The sequence below is a fragment of the Bos grunniens genome, chromosome 4, assembly GCF_055505025.1.
Source record: "Bos grunniens cultivar Pamir isolate PY7600 chromosome 4, Bosgru_T2T1.0, whole genome shotgun sequence".
NCBI classification, from domain to species: Eukaryota; Metazoa; Chordata; class Mammalia; order Artiodactyla; family Bovidae; genus Bos; species Bos grunniens.
Window position 1 is genome coordinate 101,144,060 of NC_141168.1, and position 18,059 is coordinate 101,162,118.

The 18,059-nt window shown below is 34.1% G+C and overlaps 1 protein-coding gene across 17 annotated transcripts in view; it reads right to left on the reverse strand.

The window, feature by feature from the left end:
- PHF14 (PHD finger protein 14) overlaps positions 1-18,059 on the reverse strand; it is a 188,536-nt gene that overhangs the window by 69,042 nt on the left and 101,435 nt on the right. Inside the window, exon 17 of one of the 17 annotated variants that reach the window (XM_086397620.1) lies at positions 11,876-12,728. The exons of the other annotated variants lie outside the window; for them this stretch is intronic. Coding sequence (XP_086253746.1) covers positions 12,716-12,728 — 13 coding nt within the window. The 3' untranslated portion in view covers positions 11,876-12,715. Of the gene's footprint in view, positions 1-11,875; positions 12,729-18,059 lie in introns of those variants that run through there. 17 annotated transcript variants of the gene reach the window in all.

An 18,059-nucleotide genomic window follows, 5' to 3' on the forward strand; every position in this document is an offset into this window, starting at 1 on the left:
GTAAAGAATCTGCCTGCAATGTGGAAGACCTAGGTTCGATCCCTAGGTTGGGAAGATCCCTTGGAGAACGAAATGGCAATCCACTCCAATATTCTTGCCTGGAGAATCCCATGGACAGAGGAGCCCGGAAGGCTACAATCCATGAGGTCACAAAGAGTTGGACACGACTGAATGACTAATGTAACATAAATTAAAGGTGAAGCAAGATGGCATGAAACTAAGTGAAAGTTTTAGGAAGGAGAACTAGGTTATTCCAAACTGTGAATAACTGAAATGAAGACTAAAAAGACCGAGGTCAGGTGTGGAAGACCTTAGACCATGTTTTAGACTCTGGATTTACCTTGTAACAAACAAGAAGCTTCTGGACAAATTTAAGTACAATGTGAACAAATTCTTTAGACAACTAGATGGAGACTGGAGACATTCAAACTATTGATGGTGCTGGTTACTATAACAGACTAAGAGGGAGTTAATGAAGGCATATAACCTCCTTCTATTCATTTAATCCTCACAGCAATTCTATGAGGTAGAAACAATTACTATTCTCAGTTTATAAATGAAGAAACTAAGGCACAGAGATCGCTGCAGATGGTGACTGCAGCCATGAAATTAAAAGATGTCTGTGCCTTGGAAGAAAAGCTATGACCAACCTAGATAGCATATTAAAAAGCAGAGACATTACTTTGCCAACAAAGGTCCATCTTGTCAAAGCTATGGTTTTTCCAGTAGTCATGTATGGATGTGACAGTTGAACTATAAAGAAAGCTGAGTGCCAAAGAATTGATGCTTTTGAACTGTGGTGTTGGAGAAGACTCTTGAGAGTCCCTTGGACAGAAAGGAGATCCAACCAGTCCATCCTGAAGGAAATCAGTCCTGAATATTCATTGGAAGGATTGAAGCTCCAAAACTTTGGCCACCTGATGCAAAAAACTGACTCATTAGAAAAGATTGATGCTGGGAAAGATTGAAGGCAGGAGGAGAAGGGGATGACAGAGGACGAGATGGTTGGATGGCATCACTGACTCGATGGACATAAGTTTGAGCAAACTCTCGGAGATGGTGGAGGACACGGAAGTCTGGTGTGCTGCAGTCCATGGGGTTGCAAAGAGTTGGACACAACTGAGGGACTGAAATGAACTGAAGGCACAGAGATTATATAACTTACTCAGAGTCAAAACTAATAACTGTTGGCGGAGAATTTGAACCCAAATAATTTGGGCCCCAGACATAAGCATTTTAACCACTGTTCTGCCACTGATAGGAACTAGAGTAAAACACTGAAATAGGAAAAACAAAAGCTTTAAGAAGGAATGTTCGTCACCAATGTTATTAAATGCTGAAACAAGAACAAAAATGAAGAGTACTTAGAAAATTAAAATGTCTTTGAATTTAGCAATTCAGAATTTATCAGTGACTTCTTCAATTAAAACTATAATTTTGCCTTTGTAATCAACCACCAAACACAAATTCAATTTCCTCAAGGTCCAATCACCAAACACTATTAATAAGGTCCAAAACATTATATAAAAAGTTACAAAATTGAAAAGAAGCTTTAAGGAGCTTGAAAATATGCATTCTCAATATTTAAAAAGTTACAAAATAGTCTCTGAAAACAAATTGTTTTTAAATCAAAAGAATTTGACATATACTAGTAAAGCAAACTAACATTTTATATTATGCTATACAAAAATATAAAATAAAACTATTTTTAAATGACATAGTATCTCTGCAGGTCTTTAAAAATATTTCAAGCAAAACTGCACATAGATCATCCAAAGGGCAAAGACAAATATATGCACTGTCTGACTAGGTAATGTATGAGATATTAGTTGGTTATGTCATAATAACACATATTGGTTTCTTCAGACATAAATATCATAACATATAAAAAGTAAAACTTGTTTTGCCAAAAGTATCATTAGCAAGCGAAACACACACACACAAAATACCTGAAAGAAAAGGCCTGTAATCTACACTAAAAATATGTGATAAACTCATCTTTAAAAAAAGAGAAAATATCTCAATAAGGAGGCACAGGATATGGAAAGACAACACATGGATGAGAAAATCCAGATGGCTAATCAATATATGAATAAATAACTCAACAACACAGTCACAAAATAAAATAAAACTGTCAATTTCTATCAACCAAATTGTAAAAAACTTACACAATAACATCCTCGAACAATTACGTATATTGGGAAAGATACAATAATATATATTAAAATGTAATACATACATACAGTTTGGTCTAGCAAACTCAATTTGAGATAGAAATCAAAAAAAACATGAATTTCCATTTATAGATAAGTATTAATAAATTATGGTTTATTTTATTATTTTATTGCTATTTAAAAGACTGGTTTAGTTCTATATTTACTGAAAAAGTCCACTATGTGTTTTCAAGTTTAAAAAAAAAAAGGGACATTTCAGAGTAAAGCCTACAATAGCTTTAAAAGGGAGAGAGGGAGGAAGCCAGCCAATACGCCCTGAATATTGGGGCATATTTCGTTTGCACTTAGAAGAAAGAAGTATGGCTGATTATACACCAATTGACTATGTCTGTTACCTCAAATGGAAAGGGTTTTGAGGAAACAAAGTGAAAATAACGTTTCTTTGTACACTTATTAAGCAATTAAAAACAACATATATTGCATTAATACTTAAAAAACAATCTGTTAACAAATATGCTCTAATCCAGTATGCCAGTATCTCCAAAATAAAAGGCTATCTGTATATGCCAAACATTTATTATACTGATGTTTTTTGTTTTTCCCAGAATTGTATGTATATGTATGTATAATGTATGTATACAGTTTCTTCATGAACATGTTTAAATTTTGTAACTATTTTTAACTACAATGTTAGAAAATATTATGGTAATAGTTATGCAAAATAGCACATTATAAAGTATCTTTTTTTTTTTAATCTTACTTTTATGTAATGTTACAATCCCCCAATCATAAATTGTGGTATTTTAGGTCAAATAATTCTGCCCAGAACTCTGTCACAAAAGGACTTCCCATCTTCTTGAGAATGCTCACAAAGCATCTCTTCTCTTCTGGAAAGCCTTGCTCTATTTTTCCCTACTTGCTTAAACCTACCCATTCTTTTACAAATCCATTGACTTTACTGGCTACCACTGTTTCTTTTTTTTACAATTATCTTATTGGGTAATCCTATACTACCAGTTCCTATTATCTGAGAATTTTCAGAAAACTGATTATTTCTACATAAGAAATTTCTGTGGCTTTCCAGTCATAATGATGGAGAGTTGGCAGGAAGAAAGGAGGAAGGAAGAGGGGAAAGTGAAGGAGGGTAAGAGGGAGGGAAAAAAGAAAAAAAGGAAGGAAGAAAGTGAAAAAAAAAAAGGAAAGCAAAAGAAAGGTACTTGTTCAGTAAGGCATACTTTAATTATATCACTAACAAAATGCCAAATCATTTTTAGTTGAAAACATAGGGATTTATATCCACACTGCATATTATTCTAATTAGTTCTTTTGATCTATATAATCATCTGAAGACAAAGAACTGTTGAACTCAATGTAAATCCTCCCATTCTGAGACATTTGCAAGAAAGAGCAGCAGAATTAAAGTCCGTCAGGCAACTAAATACAATCGACAATAGAGTTCATAAAGAGTGATGGTCTCATACTAAAGCCAGCTAGGAAAACGGGCAGATTGAGAAATTTCAAGTTAAATTTCCATTTCTTTAGTTGAAATTGCACCTTTTATGAATATTCCTATTATCCCGGGGATTCAGGGGAACCAAAGTAGTGTTTAGTCAAATACTATCTGATGTATCTTTTTTCAAAAGTGAGCTATTAAGAGATATGTATGTGCAAAATACACTTCCAAGGTTTTCGGTTTTGTTTTTTAAATTATTGTGTGATGGGGCCCATATCCAGGCACTCCATATCAACTCTAAAACAGAGTCCAATGCTGTACAAGTGTTACAAACTATATTTTAGTAAATTACTTTCCTTTTCTCAGCATGTTTCCACAGGGCAAAAAAGTTTTACGTGGGACAACTTTATGACTTCATTCCCAACAGAAATGTGCCCTCTCAAAGTTAACAGGCATTGATCTTTAGACCAGTGAGCCTATAAAATCAGCTCTAATAATACACATTTAAGTGACAATAAAAAGTAGGATACTTTCTGGTTACACGTAATAGGTAAGGTCTATGTAATTACTAAACAAAGCTGCCCTGATTTACTGACGTGTCATTTCTGACCAAGAGTTACTAGGAAGAAAAAAGGAGAGGGGAGGACAAATGGACAAAAAAAATTAACTTGAAAGAATAAAAACACTGCTTTAAAGATATAATAGAACTAAATGATTTGTGTATCACAGTTAACATAAAATGTAAAGGGGTAATAGTCATGTTACTAAAAAAAATTTAACTTATTTATTTTGAAAACAGATTCCTATAATAGAATTCAGTGCTTGGTCACTCTTCCCCTACATTCCCATCCTAAACTTTGGTTTCTTTTTAATGAAAAAAAGGAGTCAGCAAAACAAAATGCCACCATTAAATCATTCTGCAACATTTTGTGTCAAAAATGTAATGGGAAATGCACACATCAAGGGAAAGGTTACTGTTCTTCCAGAACATCTTTTCACTTGGTTCACGGCTCATCCTTCTACATAACCGTGCAGGCACTGCTGACGGTTTTCTCTCTCGGTTTAATGTGGCATTTGAAGGATTATGGCATTTTCAGAAACCACAGTGCAGTGATTTTAGTGGTTATCTGACTGAAAGTGATACTGCGACTCAGAATAACTGCGCTGTTTATGTGCAGTGGTAAAAGTCAGCTACCAACTCTTTTCACATTATCAACCTAGTTCCTGATTGCGTATTTTCTTAATAATACACGAGTTCAGTCTAGAAACTAACGCCAGAATTAGAGAAAACTCCATTTAAATGGGAGCCTGCTGTACACAGGCATACTATATTTAATTTTAAATATTATTAACTGCATTGTTATAGAAAGAGTTAACTCAGCAGTTGGTTAATCTTAACTCATTTCAGTTTAGGATAAATGTAACTGAAACTGTTTCACAAAAAGGGTTAAAATAAACAATTAAAAGGAATATTCTTAGAAATTAAAATGAAAAGAAATCATATATCATACATGTAAATCAATTAAGAACTATAAAGATACAGTAAATGAGATATGCTATAAATACCCAGGTAATATTTTAATCTACTAATATTTGAATAGATTACTTATATTAATATATTTAAAGTATATTTTAAAAGCTCAATCTATAAAATTTTATTTTATAGAATTAAGAAAATAAAAAACTTTCCAAAGTGAAAGAAAACAGTTTCTACTATAAACTATTTCTCACAAACCTACATCTCAATTAGTAAAAAATGAAAAGTGGCTGCCTTAAAATTAATTCATATGCTCTGGTAAGCTATGAGCTATAAAATATATAATTGACAACAAAATTAGAAAAATAATATGGATTAATACGATAAAAAAATAGCATTGTTGGTAGGAGGTTTGTGCTGTAAATTGTTCAAAATCGCAGACTGCGGGGTATTTTTCATTTCTGAATTTCCTTCTCTTATCCTTTAGTCTATGATATAATGAAATCACAGAACGTGAAAATTAAAAGCTATCTTCAAATATATCTAACACATTGCTTAATTTATAAATGAGATAGATGGTTTCCAGAAAAGCTGTCTGCATCCTCAAGGTGACACAGTCTTCAAACTCTCAGTTTTAGTCCTATACCCTCCACCATCATTTTGCCTGGTTAGTTATCTAATGAAGTTTTCAAGTGAGGTTCATTTTTTGAGCCTATTAAGATAAACATTCAATGTACTATCACTGCCAGAGAGAGACTGTCCTTAATAAGCAAGAAAATTATATTCCTGGCTTTCCTAATCAATAATTTCTTCATATATGTTAACAGTATTATGTGGAAAATTAGAGCTGTAATAATGACATATACCACATCTAAATAATAAGTGAATAGGGTGAAATAAGGGAAAAATGAGGTTTGATAACTTACTTTTATCCTTATTCAAAAAACAGAGATATAAATATGAAAACATTTGTTCAAATACAACAATGTTATAGCTAATACACACACATTCACATATGTACATTTTAAAACCTGAACAAGATCACCCTAAGGTTAAAGAATTCTGAGGTTATGTATTTCTGAGATTTAAGTCTCAGTTTTATGTATGCTAAAGAATCAACTAAATGATGCAAAACTTCCCAAGTGGGGAACAAATTAACATTTATTTTACAAAGATTCTGAAATGACAACGTTCTTATTTGCTCACTGAATTTCAAGGGACCACAATTCTTCATCTACTAACTTGTATTGTTCTATTCATTTAAATAATCTCTCTTCTCAAAAACAAAACCCTCAGATCACAGGTAATTAAAAGGCTGACTACAACAGAGGTAAATCTGTTTTTCAAATTTAATCTACCAAATGCAAATATACTGCACTTGTGATCTTTTTTTTTTTTTTCCACAACTGGTGGTTAATACAAATACTCACCTCTCTAAAATTTCACATCATTGTGCCTATAAACTCAAGATTTCTTCAGTCTATTGTTAGAATGATGCTGTTGTATTCTTCAAGACAACACAGAGGGACTACAAAAGCATTTAGTAAACAGATGACCACAATTAAAATGACGAGTGACCAAAATGGTAAAGATAAGATGCATCACACATTTTCACAAACAGCAGCTTCAATTAATATATGCAACATTATGTATGCGATTTAAGTATGTACACATATACCATTTTAATGTGTATACATATAACATAAATACAATGTAAATACATTCATATACCCTTCAACCTGAAAGTTATTTGTAAAAGATGTAACTTGCCCCTGAAAAAAGGATAGAGCATATTTCCTTAAAAACAAAAGTCCCAGAGATAAACATCTACAAAGGTCACATTTATTGAGTCCTATGCCTCTCATTTAATATAAAGTACAAATGAAGAATATGACATCTAAAGTTAAAAACAAAAAGTAGTAATTTTAATAAATCCTTTTAATATCAAAGAAAATCAAATAGTATAGTTGGAAGAATAAAGATTGCAGCACTAGTCTCAAAGAACATCAAATTTAATTAAAAAAAAAAAACCAAAATTTGAAACATCAGATATGATCCCAAAAGGGATGTCATCATTTAGCCTGAAACAAATACATTTATCAAAGACAAGTTTTATTCTACCAGGGAGCTGAAATGTAAATTTATGTTGAGTCTGTATGAGCTAAGAGCACAGGCTGTTTGAATCTGAGTGTCAGTTTCACTACTTTCTTTTGGGAAGTTATTTATGCCTTAGTTGCCCCAACAATTCAATGGAAGCAATAGTACTGCTCACCTTATAGGGTAGCTTTAAGGATTGAATGATTCAACATGTACATATATATATATGGTATCTGGTCCATATAAGCATTATATAAATGGTTTATTACAGTTGTTTGCATATATAGGGTATTTACAATTCCCTAATTATTGTGCCAAGCCATTTACTTCTATTTATCTCAATTAATCCTCCAACAACCTCTGGGTTAGGTACTATTGACTATGGTTATTTTACAGATAAAGAAACCAAACCACAGAGAACATAAAGGCAGAATTCCCAAATAACAGAAACAAGTTTTAAATCAGGTGGCTGGCTATAAATACCCATTTTTAATTGGTCATTATACTGAAGTGGGTTGCCATTGCCTTCTCCAATATAAAACTGTTTCCCAAAATGTAGAAAGACTCTGAAATTTAATAACATTTAGGCTTTTCACATAAATTTATCAGGTTTGCTTTAAAAATATCCAATGTAAAATATCATGCTGAAGAAGGAATAAAATGGGATAAGTTTTTCACATACAAGATTCACTTTAATTAGAAGTATCTATTTCATTAAATTCTTTTGTTAAAGAAGAAACATATTCAATGACAGGTGTTCAAGATGGTATGGCAGGCTTTATTTAGGACCATCATGACAGATTTAGGAACCACTGAATTGGGATTTTATACTGGGGCAGAAAGACTGGGCCAAACTCTGAATACAGTATGGCCAAGATGGAATTTATAGAAAAAGTACATGGTGGGGATCAATAGATAGAAAATTAATAAGTGGAAATATCAGTGCTAAGGGGGTTTTGGCTAAACTGACCTGAAAGAATTTTTTCTTAAGATATGCCTGGGTGATCAGAATGGTAGAGACTGAGGAACCGGATCAGATACCTAGGGTGATTAGACATCAAGGGTGAGAGGTTCTGCTTAAACTGACTGAGCAGGGTTCCTGCTAAAACTGGACATTATAAGGAAACATACAGATGAACTTCGGAGAAAGTACAGTAACCTGACTAAAGTTTGTTCCAGCAAAGAATCTTTATTGCCTTTAGCACATTAAAAAAATTTTTTTGCAGAAAAAACAACAAAAACTAATCTTATCTAATCAAACACATGTAAAAATAATATTAAGATTAAAAAATGGATTAGGAAAGGAATAGGCTATGCAGAACAAGTGACAAGAGAATATTTGCAGTGGTTTTCTGAGGGTGAGGGTGAGCGTGGGATATGGGATACATGGCATATGGAATCTTCTTCCAACCAGGGATCAAACCCATGACACCTGCATTTGGAGTACAGAGTCTTAACCACTGGACCACTGGGGAAGCCCGTAAGAGTAATATGAAGATGAAAAAAATGGATCAGGAAAGTAACAGGCTATGAAGAACCAGTGACAAGAGAATATTTGCAGGAGTTGTCTGAGGGCAGGGTGGGAGCTAGGATTGACAGTAAATAAGCAGAGCACTTTTTGAGGTAATGGAAAATTTTCTAAAATGGCACTCTATTGATAGCTGAACAGTTCTATACATTTATTAAAAATTGTAACAGTCTACATATAAAATGGCTGAATTTGTACAGTATGAAAATTAAATCTCAATATAGTTATTTTTAAAAAGAAAAAATATTTGCTCTTTATCAAAGGAAGTAGGCTGTACCAAGGGAACTGACTTATTTTCCAGTCTCTTTAGCTAAATGAGAGAAAAGTCAACAAGAATGACTTCCACTCTAAGAGACTTACTCAAAAAATATATATATATTCTACATAGTTACAGGATAGTCTAGAAAGAGATTCTGAAAGTATGTGTTTACAGGACAGCCTGTGAGGGAATGTAATTTAGTATAGGTTTGGGAACTTGTAACATCACATATGATTATCAGAGGTAGTCTGTTAGAGCTCAGAGATGATATAGCCTGACATCTTTTCTATTCAAATAAAAAAACAGAGACCCTCTGAGATTCAGCAACTTGCTAGAATTGGTAAGAGACAAGCTTGGACTAACTGAGGTCTAATTCTCAGTGAAGTAATCATAGTCAATCAGAAATCCTTATTTACCTATGCTTTTTGTTGTTTGCTACAAGTATATACTATTTTAAAGTTTGTTTTTAATAAGTAAAAATGAAAAAACAAATCAATTAAGACCTAAAGAAAAGTCTTTGTTCTCAAAGAGATGACAGTATTTCAGTGTATAAGGCTGAAATGCATACAGACTTAGCAGTGTATCAGTAAATAATTTAACAAAAATTTACTCTGATTAATTTTCTGTGCCATATTGTAGAAGACTATGAGAATCATCATGAATAAATGGAAGGCCTCACTTAATCTAGTGAAAAAGTAATTCATAGATAATTTCCAAGGAATTGGATAATAGCATGATGTGGGATTTTATGTGGATCCCAAGGTCAATCAAAGTAAGAAAAACATCATTATGGGATCATATACGTCTGGAAGGATACACGAAAGAAGTAAATACCGAGACCTAGTCTTAGAAGAAAGAGAATATGATCTGAAATTGTATAGGAAGCAGGGAAGTCTCAAGCAAACAGTTGTAGTGCCCATCCAAAAGATCAGCATACTCAAGAAAAGAAGCACTGACAATGGAAATAAAATCAATAAATTGCTTGAAAAACACAGCTTACCATAACTAAGGTAAGACAAAAGAAAAAGTTTTCAATAGCTCTATTATCTAAATATTTTAAAAATCGAGGGACTTCCCTGGTGGTCTAGTGGTTAAGACTCTGTCCTTCCAATGGAGTGGGTGTGGGTTCAATCTCTAGTTGGGTTACTAAGACCCCCACAAGCTGCATGGGGCAGTCAAGAAATAAAAAGTAATGATAAATAAGTAAAGATTTTTTAATATGAAATTAATTACCAAAAACATCCCAACAAAGAAAATTCTAGTCCAGAATGGGAGAAAATAATAGCAAATGAAACAACTGACAAAGGATTAATCTCCAAAATACACAAGCAGCTCATTCAACTCAATACCAGAAAAACAAACAACCCAATTAAAAAGTGGGCAGAAGACCTAAACAGACATTTCTCCAAGGAAGATATACAGATGGCCAATAAACACATGAAAAGATACTTAACGCTGCTCATTATAGAAATGCAAATCAATATACAATGAGGTATATCACCTCCTACCAATCAGAATGGCCACCATCAAAAAAATCTACAAACAATAAATGCTAGGGAGGGTGTATAGAAAACGGAACCTTCTTGTACTGTTGGTGGGAATGTAAATTGATACAGCCATATCAATGTAAATTGATATGAATACAGTATAGAGATTCCCTAAAAAACTAGGAATAAACTACCATATGACCCAACAATCACACTACTGGGCATATACCCTGAGGAAACCATAACTGGAAAAGGCACACACACTCCAATGTTCACTGCAGCACTATTTACAATAACTAGGACATGGAAGCAAACTAGATGTCCATCAACAGATGAATGGATAAATAAGCTGTAGTACATATATACAATAGAGTATTAGTCATAAAAAGGAACACATCAGTTCTAAAGCAAAGGATGAACCTAGAGCCTATTATAAAGAGTGAAATAAGTCAGAAAAACAAATATTGTGTATTAGCATATATATATGGAATCTAGACAGAGAGTACTGATGAACCTATCTGCAACTCAGCAATGGAGACACAGACCTAGACAACGGACGTGTGGCCACAGCTGAGGAAGGAGAGGGGGGATGAACGGAGAGAGTAGCCTGGAAAATCCCATGGACAGAGGAGCCTGGTGGGCTGCCGTCTATGGGGTCGCACAGAGTCGGATACGACTGAAGTGACTTGGCAGCAGCGGCACCAAAACATGTACCTTACCATATGCAAAACAGATAGCCAGTGGGAATTTGCTGCATGACACAGGGCACTCAAACCCAGTGTTCTGTGACAATGAAGCTGGTAAGATGGGATGGAAGGTGGCAGGGAGGCTCAAGAAGGAGGGGACGTGGGACATATGTACACCTATCGTTGATTCATGTTGATGTATGGCAGAAACCAACACAATACTGTAAAAGCAATTATTCTCCAATTAAAATTAAATTTAAAAAGAAAGAAAGAAAGAAAACTCTGGTCCAGATGGTTACATTTGAGGAATTCAATGAAAATTCAATGAAGAAATAAAAATCAATCAATAAATACTTAAAAAAAAAATAGAAAACTTTCTAACATCTTCTAGAAGGCCAGTATAACCTGAAAAACAAAATCTGATAAAGACTTAGGAAAAGAAATTGTAAGAATAATATTTACATGAATGAATAGAGACACAAAACCCTTATCAAAATACTAGCAAATGAAATCCAAATATATAGCCCAGGAGGGCCTTATCCCAGGATTGTAAAGTTGATACAACTTTTGAGGTCTCCATCTGTGAAGGATGGAAAAGCTAGACGGAAACACTGCTTGTACACCTACTTGTGCCAAGATCTCCTTATTGAGAGGTCTTAACACTTCTCGCCACTGACTCTCTATTTTCCAATTTCCTAGCCCTTTCCCTTCTTCTTCACTCCAGTCCCTGGGTCCATTAAACAGCAAAAGCCTTCTGTTTTTAACCATAATGATCAGCTTGGCTTCTGATCCTGACTGACTACCTCAACACCAGGCAACTCTCAACACCTGCATAAACAGGTTTTTTTTTTTTAATCTTATTTAATAATTTCTTATACAATAGCATCAAAAACATTAAATACTTAGGAATACATTTAATAATAAACATGTAAGACTTCTACAATGCAAATTATAAAAACATTGATGAAAAAATAATGGATATCTGAAAATCTGAACAAATGTAAAGACATACCTAGTTCATGCATCAGGAAACAATTCTGTTAATGCTTCCCAATATCAATGCTCCCCAAATTCATCCACATATTCAACACAAAACTAATCAAAATCCCAGCAGGCTTCTTTTGAAACACTGTGGTTAAATATATGTAAGATTTACCATTTTAACCGTTTTTAAGTGTACATTTCAGACACACTAAGTACATTCACACTGTTGTGCAAGCATCACTACCATTTATCACTTTACACAACTTAAACTCAGTACCTATTCAAACACTAACTCCCCAGTCACCCTGCTCCTGGCAACCATGACCCCACTTTCTGTCTCTATGAATTGGACTACTCTTAAGCATCCCGTATTAAGTAGAATCATACATTTGTCCTTTTTTGACTGGCTTATTTCAGTCAGCATGAAAGTCTTCAGTGTTCATTCATGTTATAGCATGTATCAGAATTTCCTTCCTTTTTATAGTTGAAATATATCCTGAGGGCTTCCCTGGTGGCTCAGTGGTAAAGAATCCACCAGCCAATGCAGGAGACGTAGGTTCGATCCCTGGATCAGGAAGATCCCCTGGAGAAGGAAATGGCAACCCACTTCAGTATTCTTGCCTGGGAAACACCATGAACAGAGAAGCCTGGTGGGCTAGAGTCTGTGGCATCGCAAATAGTGACTTGACTTAGTGACTAAACAATAACAACATGTATATATCATATTTTGTTTATCCATTCATCTATTAATAGACACTTGGTTTGTTTCCACCATTTGACTACTACTACTAATGCTGCCAGGCTTCCGTGGTAGCTCAGCTGGTGAAGAAGCTGCCTGCAATGCAGGAGACTCTCGTTCAATTTCTGGGTCAGGAAGATACCCTAGAGAAGGCATAGACTGCCCACTCTGGTATTCTTGGGCTTTGCTGGTGGCTCAGTCGGTAAAGAATCTACCTGCAACGCAGACCTGGGTTGGGAAGATCCCCTGGAGGAAGGCACTGCAACACACTCCAGTATTCTTGCCTGGAGAATCCCCACGGACAGAGGAGCCTGTTGGGCTGCAGTCCATGGGGTCACAAAGAGTCAGACACGACTGAGCGACTAAGCACACAGCAATAATGCTGCCATGAATATGAATGTATAATATCTCTTTAAGCTCCTGCTTTCAATTCTTTGGGGTATACACTCTCTAGAAGTGAAATTTCTTTTTCTCCACATCCTCCTCCAAACTTGTTATCTTCTATTTTTGTTTGTTTGATAATAGTCATTCTAATGGGTTTGAAGCAGTATCTCATTGTGGTTTTGCTTTGAATTTCACTAATGATTAATGTATAGCATCTTTTCATATGCTTAATAACTGGAGAATTTCTTTGGAGAAATGTCTGTTCAAGTCTTTTGCTCATTTTTAATCAGTTTTTTTCATTGTTGTAAATGATTTGTTGTTCTTTTTACACTCTTGATATCAATCTCTCATTGGATGCATGATTTGCAAATATTTTCTCACGCTTTGTTGGTTGCCTTTTTATTCTGTTGGTAATTTCCTTTGACACAGACATTTCTAATTTTCAATGAAGTCTAAAATGTATATTTTTTTTGTTGTTGCTGGCCTGTGCTTTTTTTGGTATCATATCCAGGCTTTCTTCCTTTTAATAAAAATGGAAAGCTCTTTCTGACACTCATATGAAAATGCAAAGGATCCCAAATAACAAATAAGCTTACGATAAGACCTCAATAATCCAGACATTAGTACTGGCCTAGAAATATGTACATAGCTTGATGGAACAGAATACAAAGTCTAGAAACTGACCCTCATTTAAAAAGTCAATTAATATTTAACAATGAAACCAAAGCAACTTAATGCAGAAAGGAAATGCTTGCTAGAAATTTCTTAGAAAATTGGTGCTAGAAAACTAGAAATCCACATGGGATAATAAACAAACCTTCCTTAACTATACCTGAAGTTAAACAAAAATTAACTTCAGATGAACCACACAATCTCAGTATAAAAGATAAATCATAAAGCTTTTAGAAGAACACAAAGATAATTTTTGTGACCTGGACCTAAGCAAAGACTTCTGAGATAGGACACAAAGGCATTAATCATAAAATAAAAAGTTGCTAAACTGAACTTAGTAAAATTAGTAATTTCTGTTCTCTAATACCATTAAAAAATGAATAAGCAGGCCATAGATAAAGATTGTATGTCTGAAAAACATGTATTTGCAAAATAGAGTATATTAAAAACTCATATAAACTCAATACTAAACATACAACCCAATTTTTTTTTTAATGAGCAAAATAATTAGCTCACAAAGGAAGATATACAAACAGCCAGTGAGCATATAAAAATGTGCTCAACATTATTATACATCAGAGTAATGCAAACTAAAACCACAGTGCCATTCCCTCACACATTCATTAAAAAGGCTGAAATCAAATAAAACTAAACATGCCATTTATATGTTCTACAAGAGGTAACTTCTAGGGGAAAGAAATGCAATGGTTGCCTTTGAGAAGAGGGAATGACTAGGAAAGGGCACAGCTCTTGAGAGTGAAAAAAACTGTTCTACATCTTAATAGAAATGGGGGTTACATAAGCGCATCATAAAAATTTTTATTACATGCTTTTCTTAAAATTCACCAATTTATTCATTTAACATTTATGCATTTCACTGTTTGTAACTTTAACCACACACACACACACATACACAAGCAACTACTGAACTTAATAGATTTATTTTTGCAGTGGTTGGGGCTGGCAATTCTGAAACTACTTCCTATATATTCTAAGCTTGAGCAAATAGGAAAATATATTGTCCTGAAACCTAAACTAGATAAGACAATTTATGAATACATTTTTATATTTCTATGAAATATTTCTGTGAAATATTTCAATTTTTATAGAAATGTTCCTATGAAACTGTTTCATCTCGTTTCATCATTAATTCAGAATTTACAACCTTTGGGCAGCTTAATTATTGTTTCTCTAAGTAGTTTACAGAGTCTGGATTTAAAAACACTGAACAAATCACATGTAACTAGACTTCTATAAGATACAGCCATTTTTCCTACTTGAATTTTAATGTCTGTTGTTTACATCAAAATTATTAAGATCATATTTTGTCAAAATATCTATTTTTAAAAATATATCAGATAGGGTGACACATAATGAAACTTTAAATAGTTGCAATGTTTGCATTTTTCCTACTTATCTTTGATTAAAGTGAAAGTTGCCCAGTCGTGTCCGACTCTTTGCGACCCCATGGACTATAGCCTGCTAGGCTCCTCTGTCCATGGAATTTTCCAGGCAAGAATACTGGGGGGGTTGCCATTTCCTTCTCCAATCTTTGATTACAAATAGAAAGAAAAATATCTTTGTTAATCAGTGCTCAGGCTAATTTCTTTATACATTCTAGCATTATTCATATATTAAATGCTGGCATTCTTATAGAGTTTTAATTCTGGTATTAAGCTGATTGCATTTTTTTAAGTTAAAAATAAGTAACCAATCTTCAAAAATTATAATAAACTTTCAAAACTAAAGTAGACCTCACTAGGTTTTTTTTTAATACAAAAAGCTTAAAAATCAATTGTTAAACAAAATGAAAATTTAGAAATATTTTCTCAAAATATGGATATAATGATGTTAAACTCTCCAGAATATGACAGAAGTTTCTGAATTCTATTCAATTTTAATTTTACTTATGCATTAGGTGATGTTGTTTGGTATTCATATCAGAATTCCTTGAAAATCTGTTTCTATAAACTATTTCTTATTATGGTTATTCAAAAAGTAAAAGTTTTTTAAGCAGTTAAAAAACCTAAGAAAAGGAAATTTCAAGTCATAATTGTACTCCTCTGTTTAAATTTTCAAATAATTGCAAGTGCTTCATTAGTTTGTATTTAGAATGCTACACTTACCTTCCCTTTTGATGAGAATCTTGTTAAAGAATTAGCACATTTCCTCAGGCTATGAGTTATAGGAAGTCTATATGTCTTTCAACATCTTGATATGCTACTTTATCCTTGCCTTTTATGTAAAATTAGATTTTTATATCAGATTTTTGATAATATTTTAAGCCTATTTTATATTAAAAATAAAAATTAGAAAGATTTAATATCTGGCCAATGATTCTGTAACGCAACCTCCTATAAAGTGTGTAAGCCATCAACTACCACAGGGAGGCGCTCTTTGCTCAGTGACTTGGAGTAAGAAGAGGGGAGCTATAAGGATATGTAAAACAGAGACTCTGCCTTCTAGATGGCCATACTTGCAAGAGAGCAAAGTCAAGTAATATTACAGCACTAACAGCAGTGAACTTCAAGAAGAGATATATCACACAGGACATCAGGGTGACATGAGGGAATACATTTTACTACATATAATTGAAAGAAATATTAGATCTCCAAGCTTTGGAAACAATCCTTTAGAACACAGCAATTTGTACTACACCAATCACTGACTCAGGGTTATAAAACAAAACAAAACATTAAAACCTATCCTTGAAACTGTTGGTAAAAATAAGGAATAGAAACAGAAGATTAACCAGAAATGTCTTTGTGCAGGAAATGTTTTTAATAATTTGAAATTTATTAGAAGAAAAATCATTTTACAATTTGTTTCTAATTTATAAATATCCAAATAATATACATTTGCACCATCACTTGACATTCCTACATAAATATGCAAATTTTATCATTAAGACTGATCACTGTGTGATAAACTACATAAGAAATAATAAATTAGAAAGTGTATAATCAAAATAAATCATGCTGAATATTTTAGTCAGTCAGTTTAGTCGCTCAGTAGTGTCCGACTCTTTGTGACCCCAAGGACTGCAGCACGCCAGGCTTCCCCCATCAACAACTCCTGGAGTTTCCTCAAACTCATGTCCATTGAGTCAGTGATGCCATCCAACCATCTCATCCTCTGTCGTCCCCTTCACCTCCCACCTTCAATCTTTCCCAGCATGAAGGTCTTTTCAAATGAGTCAGCTATTCACATCAGGTGGCCAAAGTACTGGAGTTTCAGCTTCAGCATCAGTCCTTCCAAAGAATACTCAGGACTGATTTCCAATAGGATGGACTGGTTGGATCTCCTTGCAGTCCAAGGGACTCTCAAGAGTCTTCTCCAACACCACAGTTCAAAAGTATCAATTCTTCGGCGCTCAGCCTTCTTCACAGTCCAACTCTCACATCCATACATGACTACTGGAAAAACCATAGCCTTGACTAGACGACCTTTGTTGGCAAAGTAATGTTTCTGCTTTTTAATATGCTGTCTAGGCTGCTCATAACTTTTCTCCCAAGGAGTAAGCATCTTTTAATTTCATGGCTGCAGTCACCATCTGCAGTGATTTTGGAGCCCAAGAAAGTAAAGTCTGTCACTGTTTCCACTATTTCTCCATCTATTTGCCGTGAAGTGATGGGACCAGATGCCATGATCTTCATTTTCTGAATGTTGAGTTTTAAGCCAACTTTTTCACTATCCTCTTTCACTTTCATCAAGAGGCTCTTTAGTTCTTCTTCACTTTCTGTCATAAGGGTGGTGTCACCTGCATATCTGAGGTTATTCATATTTCTCCCAGCAATCTTGATCCCAGCTTGTGCTTCTTCCAGCCCAGAGTTTCTCATGATGTACTCTGCATATAACTTAAATAAGCAAGGTGACAATATACAGCCTTTACATACTCCTTTTCCTATTTGGAACCAGTCTGTTATTCCATGTCCAGTTCTAACTGTTGCTTCCTGTCTTGCATACAGATTTCTCAAGAGGCAGGTCAGGTGGTCTGATATTCCCATCTCTTTCAGAATTTTCCACAGTTTACTGTGATCCACACAGTCAACGGCTTGGCACAGTCAATAAAGCAGAAATAGATAGGAGATACCCCACGCCCAAGGTCAGGAGGGGCGG